Source organism: Plenodomus lingam (genome assembly GCF_022343315.1).
Source record: "Plenodomus lingam strain CAN1 chromosome Unknown contig_14, whole genome shotgun sequence".
Lineage (NCBI taxonomy): Eukaryota > Fungi > Ascomycota > Dothideomycetes > Pleosporales > Leptosphaeriaceae > Plenodomus > Plenodomus lingam.
This window is the reverse complement of record NW_027093932.1, coordinates 2,365,199-2,372,323: the sequence shown is the minus strand read 5'-3', so window position 1 is coordinate 2,372,323 and position 7,125 is coordinate 2,365,199. Positions and strand designations below refer to the sequence as shown.

At 36.5% G+C, this 7,125-nt stretch overlaps 1 protein-coding gene across 1 annotated transcript; it reads left to right on the top strand.

Moving 5' to 3' along the window:
• Positions 1-447: 447 nt before the first annotated feature.
• Positions 448-789, top strand: IAQ61_002832 (uncharacterized protein; the record flags this gene model as incomplete). Its single annotated transcript, XM_066095711.1, has 2 exons — positions 448-498; positions 565-789. 2 exons carry the CDS (start codon positions 448-450, stop codon positions 787-789), a joined length of 276 nt encoding a protein of 91 aa, XP_065954547.1.
• Between the last annotated feature and the right edge of the window lie 6,336 nt (positions 790-7,125).

Sequence of the window (7,125 nt, the reverse complement as noted above, 5' to 3'; positions counted from 1 at the left end):
TAGTGCTAGACCCTAGCGCCAACCCATGAACCTTGTTCAAGTCTAGCCTAGGCATCTAGTAAGCGCTAGCTATTTTTAGCCTAGCCTTGTTACAACTACCTAGAACTCTTACTAGGAGTAAAAGCATGTAACCTAACCAAGCTTAAAAAATATTAGCGTCTATCTATATATAATGCTGCTAGCTATAAAAAAAATGCCGCAACACGTCTATGCTGTTGATCAAACCTGTTTGGTAACAAGTTAAGCCGCAATCCTTGACCAAATATGATGCTAAGCCTATAATATGTAATTCCTAGGAATTATTTTGTTACCTTATAGTAGTTATCCATAAGGTCGGTCTGACTATATAAACGAGTCTTTATCCTGAATTTTGTAAGTTCCAAGACACCTCCGGCAATACATATTCATTTCAGCGTCACGTCAAGCATTCGACATATCCCAATCACCATGAAGCTCATCTTCCCCGCTTGCCTTCTTTTCATGGCTACCTCTACCTCTGTATGTGCCCCTGGGGATCTTTACCCTATGTCAACTTTCAAGGAGTATATTTTAATGCTCCAGTAGGCCAGCAAGACTCATTGCCAGTGCCTGGGTAGTGATCTGAAAATAAATTTTGCGGCAATGCAGACTTGCTGCGAGACGTACGGCCCAATCTCAGATATCCCCACAGGCACTGGGGTGTGCGAAATCAATTTATCGGCCGATGATACAAAGACTTCAATTACACAAAGTTTTACCGCGTGCTGTAATGCGCAAAATAGAGAGATCTGGGGTGCAAATTGCTCATAACTGCTCATCTCGTCAATCAGACGCTCCCTTGAGCTTTTTAGGTAGTTCAATCAGGAAACCACAGCAATTGATTTGGTTTTAGCTCTAGCGTGAGGTACAAGGCTACCACTGTGATTCCATGTATCCCACCATCCCTTATCATATTTTGTTATGTTCACGGAGTATATTTACCGTCCGTCGTGAGTAAAATGAGGCATGCAAGCAAGCGCGCATTTGCCAGTGTCTGTAAATCTGTATGGCTACGTCTTACACCTAGTCGCGGTCAACAATGTTTTGGTGGATTATCAACTGAATTTGTCCAACAATCACGCCGCACGCTTCTTAGTGCTTACCAAGCAAGCGCTATAAAGGGCATTTGGCCATTAGATTGGATCCTTGCGAGTTGCGGTATTATATTGAGCCTAGTCAGGCCAGTCACGCATGTCCATCATACTTGCAATGGCCTTATACATTCTTGCTGCAAAAAGGTTCGTTTATATATTATTTTGACTTGAGTTAGATCAATGTATCTAGAATCTAATCATATAGCAATATCCATACACGTAAACCAACTAGGTAAACTTTCCTTTTACCTACATTAGCACACATCCTTGGCCATCCTACCCTACCGTAATCGCTCTTAGGCTTACCTTCCCTATGTGCCTTTAGTCTACGCACGTATCCCTCAGAAACTTACCCGGCTTTGAGTTCTAGGGTTGTGTATCTTGATATAAAGATACACAAAACGTGCTAGTGCAATGGCAGCGTCCATCGAAGAACTACTGACGTAGTAAAGAGTTCTTGCGGGGGACTCTCGAGGGACAGGCCAATAGCAATGACCAGTGCAATGTCCCTACCAACGAACATCATATACTTTGCGAAGCATGAGGAAGACGAGAAAAACTGCTGCTATATTGAGACCCAAGCTGTTAAGGAATATCGTGACGAAGGGTCAGGTACGGGTGGAGACTGCTTCTAGGGGAACAGTCGATTAGCTGGGCTTGATAGTGGAGTTTTGCCAAACCAAGTACAATAAGTATCAAGTCTTATACAGATCCAAACCCTAGTTTTCATTGTTTTCAGCAGTAGTACACTGCGGGTCTCAGGGAAGTGGCGAAGCGCATAAATTGAAAGTTGAAACCCTGTGGTGTGGTAGGTATTTCTGTATTACATGCTTACCCACATGAACCAGCGCTGGAATCGATGTATAGTACAGTTTCTCGATGCTTTCATCTCCCACACCATTTTATCATTTATGGCATTATTGCCTCGATCATTAGCAACAGAAATATGACTGTGTCATGTGGATTTTAATTAGCATAACTTGAAGCAAGGGATCCACAAGCACCCCACGACGCGCTACTTTGGAAGGTGATGGGTACCGGTATTGTACTATGTCTAAGGAAAAGTACTCCATTGTGGGCCGTGTGGAGGAGGCTGAGCCGTCCGTGCACGCGGAGATTAAAAGCACTGTATTTCTAATATTTACATGCAAATCTATAGTAATTTGTATTATTAACTATGCCCCCCTAAGCTTTGCGATGCTTCTGTCTTAGAGGCCTTAGTAGCCTTAACCTCCTAAGCCTTAACCTTAACCTTAGCCTTAACCTTAACCTTAGCCTTAACCTTAACCTTAGCCTTAACCTTAACCTTAACCTGCTTTTATCTTATTATAGCTACGCTGCTATTAACACTAACCTAACGCTACTAGCCCTACTAATATCTTACCTGTAATAAACGCCTTATTATTAGAGTATTAAGAGATATAGGCTATATATAGCAATTTATTGCCTAGTGTTGCAGGAGGGATATTAACTGGATCACGGAGCATCTTGATCCCGATCAATCCCGATCAATCCTAGTCAATACCCCTGTATGACCTACTATCTGATCAACTGCCAGCTTACTGCCAAGTGCCTAACAAAAAGCAGGAGCTCTAGTAAGGAAGGTTTGCCAATTATTTACCTTCTAGTAAGGGTAGCTAAAGCTCTATATATATAAGTACGATCGTAGTAGATATAATCTAATAATCTATCTCCTAAATTATTCCTAACCTTAGTAATCTAAACTTCTATAGTTATAAGCCTAGATCGCGCTTTACCTTATTAAAGATTGTCCTATCTATTTAAGCGTATTATTTAACTTAGACACTAAGCTAGCAAGCTTTACTCTTTATACTATTTCTTAAGTAGAAGCTTACTTATTACTCTTCTACTATAAGCAACTAAATCCTAAAGGGGGATATCCTACTTACTAGATTAACTAACTGGCCCACCTAGTATATTTAATTCAGATACCATGCCCTAACTAAAGGGATCTAGGCAGAGGTAGACCCTAAGGCTCTAGATACTAAAAACCACTTTAATAATAAACCTATTAAGCCTAGCATGCTAATAGATATTACGCTATCTAATATAACAAGCAAGTAGTACAAACTCTAAATAGTATAGTACTAAGCCTGCTTATTAGATTAGGTATTAAAGTTATTAGTAATCTAGAACCTCTTTACATAGGTTAATAATATAGTAGATTAAGGGATCCTTACCCTAGCCTATATAGAGCTTATTAATTAAGGAAGAGTAACCCTCTAAGCACTAATCTAAGTGCTCTGCAATAACCTAGCGCTAACAGACTTAAGTGCTGCAACACTAGCAAGATTATAGTATAAAGCTTATCTTGCTAAGGTAAAGATAAGTAGCTAAGACACTAATTACTAGTAGAAGGAGTAGACAATCCTATATACGCAAGCTAAGGTATATAACGTTCCTAATGTTAAAGGGCAGCTTATAGTATAGGATTATCTTAAAGCTCTATCTACTAGGATTTTACTAGATTAGGGTAGAACTATATTTTAAAGGATTATTAAAAAGTTAGTAATAGGAGAGCTAACTTATAACCTCCTGCAGGTTGCTAAGATCTATTTATTACTGCTCTAAGAGAACAACATAAGATTAAGCTCTAAGGGTCCTAGAGTATTTGCAACAATAGGAGCTCTACCTTCTAATTAACCTAAGAAGGAGTCTTTATGCCTATATAGTAGATCTTACCTATAGAAACCTCCTAAATGTAAAAACATTATTAAAGCTTAGACTAATACAGGTAATAAGCTTACTACCACTTAACAATTAGAGATTAAGAAAAAGATTAATAGGAATTAAAAATTTAAAGAGTTAAGAAAAGCTCTAATCAAGTCCTATCCTATTAATTAAGATTATAGTAGTAAGGCAAAAGAAAACGTGATCACCTATCTAGGCAGTATCTAGGCGGCACTAATTAACCCTATGTTAATAGCAGAGAAAACGAACAGGATCTATTTAACTATAGACTTTAAAGCTCACGCTTTATTAAAGAGCACTATCTTTAACAATAGGGGTGCAGTGCACCTAGTTAATAATATAAGCTACCTAGAAGAAAGCTTGTTTAGATTAGTTAAATATAAGATAGTTAAAGCAGGAACTTAAGCTTTTCTAATCTTAGGCAGAGGGACTAGAGTAATCCCTAATGCTCTTAATAGACTAAGAGGTCTAAAAACAGAAGATTTAGTGCTTACTAACATAGTGTTAGTAGAAGGTTTTTATATAAATATTATATTAGAAGCTTAATTGCTTAAAGCAGGAGTTTAGTTCCTTAGGCTAGATACTACCTTATGGTTTAGATTATTAGAAAAGAGCGTTGTATTAGCCAAGTTACTGCGCAAGTTTAACTTAACTTTCCTAGAATATAAACCCTCTAACCCTTATTAAATAATCTAAAGCATAGTGCCTAAATAACCCTAGCAATCCTAGACGACTTACCTAAGATATAATAGTAAGGAGCTTTAGCACTAACAATTAGGCTATTTAGGACCTAAGGCGCTTAAAGCTCTAGTTAAGTTAGTAATAAATATTAGGATTAAAGGAACTCCTAGGAGCAAATGCGAGCACTACGCTATTACATATGCCTAACAGGTTATATTAAGACAACTAAGGGAAAGATTACTACATCTATACTACTAGGTATTATAGGATCTATTTAACATACTAATAGGTATAGCTTACAAGTAATAGATCTTGGTATTAAAGTGCGACTACTTAGGAAAGCTTTATACCTATCTACTATAAGCTAAAAACCTTAATAAGATTATATAGGTGTTTAAAAATTTTAAGAGCTTAATACTTAACTAATATAAGCTTAGCATAGTTAAGATTATATAAGATAATAACATTGCAACGCTCCCTTAGCGTAGCAAATCTTGCTTTTAGATCTAGGTAGCTAATAATAGTATTAAAATTAAGAGCTTACCTGTATATACCTATAAACCTAATAGAGGAGTAGAAAGAGTAGGGCAGGAGATTATAACAAAATTAATTAAAATAAGGATTAGTGCTAACCTACTAATAAAGCTCTAGCCTAAAATTGTTAAAGCAGCAACTTAGCTCTATAATATAAGCCTATCCTATACTTACAATATAATATTACCTAACAAAGTGCTAGATTATTAGTTTACTAGATACTTTAGGTGGTGGCAACTAGAGCAGATAAGGGAGGTAACTACTAATCTCTGCCCTGATTAGAGCGGAATATACGCCTATGGCTGTTAAGCTTACCCCCTTAATAGAGATTAAGCAGCTAGGCGTCACAAGAGGGTTTTTAAGGTAAACCCTTAGGGTTATATTAGATATCTAGTAGGATATAGAGCATCTAATATATATAGGATATAGATCCCCTTACTTAATTAAATTATTATAATATAGAATGTTACCTTTAATAAGGATCTTTTCTACAAAGAGAAAGATCTAGAGTAGCTTTAATAGTTAGAGGCTTAAAAAATAGTTAATGTTATTAGCAAAAATAAGATCTATAATACAGGAGAAGCATATAAAGAGCTTAATATCTTTAATTAGCTCTATATTACAGTAGAGCAACATAAGGAGTCTAGTAAGCAAGGAGGACTAAACCTAGTATAGGAGCTAGGGGGTAGGGTAGAGCTAGAGGAGGTAGATAATTAGGCTAGCTAGCCTAGTAATTCACAACCCCCTAAGTAGACACCTCTAGCGTAGGTACTAAGCATAGCTAGCTTAGCACAAAGGATCTATACAAAGTCCCCTAAGCTAATAGGGCTCTAAACTCCTAAACTAATACTAGAACTAAACTTTAGTATAGGAAATAAAGGATCTATATAGGTTATAGATTAGGGTCTTACTACCTAAGATAGTAGTAATCTAACTTACTTTAACACTATAATAGGTAGCTCCTAGGAAAGACCTAGAGGGGAGAGTGCTATTAGTAGGTTACTCTATAAGAGCACGGAGATAGGTAAGGGCACCCTATCTAGCTCTTATAAGGGTAGTAAGTAGAGCTCCTACCTACCTGCTTTAGGACTAGATTCTATATCTCCTGCAGATCCCTTATAAGCGGCACCTAGAGCTCCTAGGAGAAGTAGAAAACTATAATTTAAAGGACTACTACTAACGCGTGTTAGTAAGCAAGCTTAGGGACAGGACCCTAATAAACTACTAGGAGGCTCTATAAGTATAGGGATATATATAGTAATAGATCTATTAGATATAGATCTAATTAGAAATCCCTTATATAATCTTTTAGTATATCCTAAACTAAATACTATAATCCACGCTATAATCGCAGTAGTAATAGGGAGTAAATCTCCTAAAAACCCTAAAAGGAATACGCACTAGGACGCTCTACAAAAAGAGCTAAAATAATAGAAGGATCTCTATAACTACTAAATAGGATAGTAATTTAGAGACGTAGCATATAAAGAAATTAATACTCTACTAAAAGCTAGTACCTAGAAGGAGATTAATAGGCTAACTAAAGGAGAGCGTCTACTCCTACTTAAATAGGTGTTTACATACAAGCTTAATTAGGATAGTTACCTAATTAAGTGCAAAGCAAGGATAGTAGTAAGAGGAGATCTATAGCTTACTAACTTAATTTATTTAACCTACATAGCTACCCTAGCAGCTTAAACCTTTAGGACTATAATAGCTATTAGAGCTAAGTTTAACCTTAAGATATATTAATATAACGTTGTTAGAGCTTTCCTTAACGCCTTAAGGGATTAACACCCTATAGTTATCTATAAGCTACCTAAAGGATATTAAATACCTAGAAAGTGCGTTAAGCTTAAACGAGCTCTATATAGATTAAAAGACTTACTATTATTATAGTATAATAAGCTCTTAACTACACTCTAAGAAAATAAGCTTATTACTTCTAAAGAGGAGCCATGCCTATTCTTTAACAGAGATCGCAGTATCTTGTTAATATTCTATGTGGACGATATCCTATTGCTCTATTACTAAAACTACGCAAGCTAAGCTTATAAGGTTATCTAAGCTCTAAAGTAAAGATATA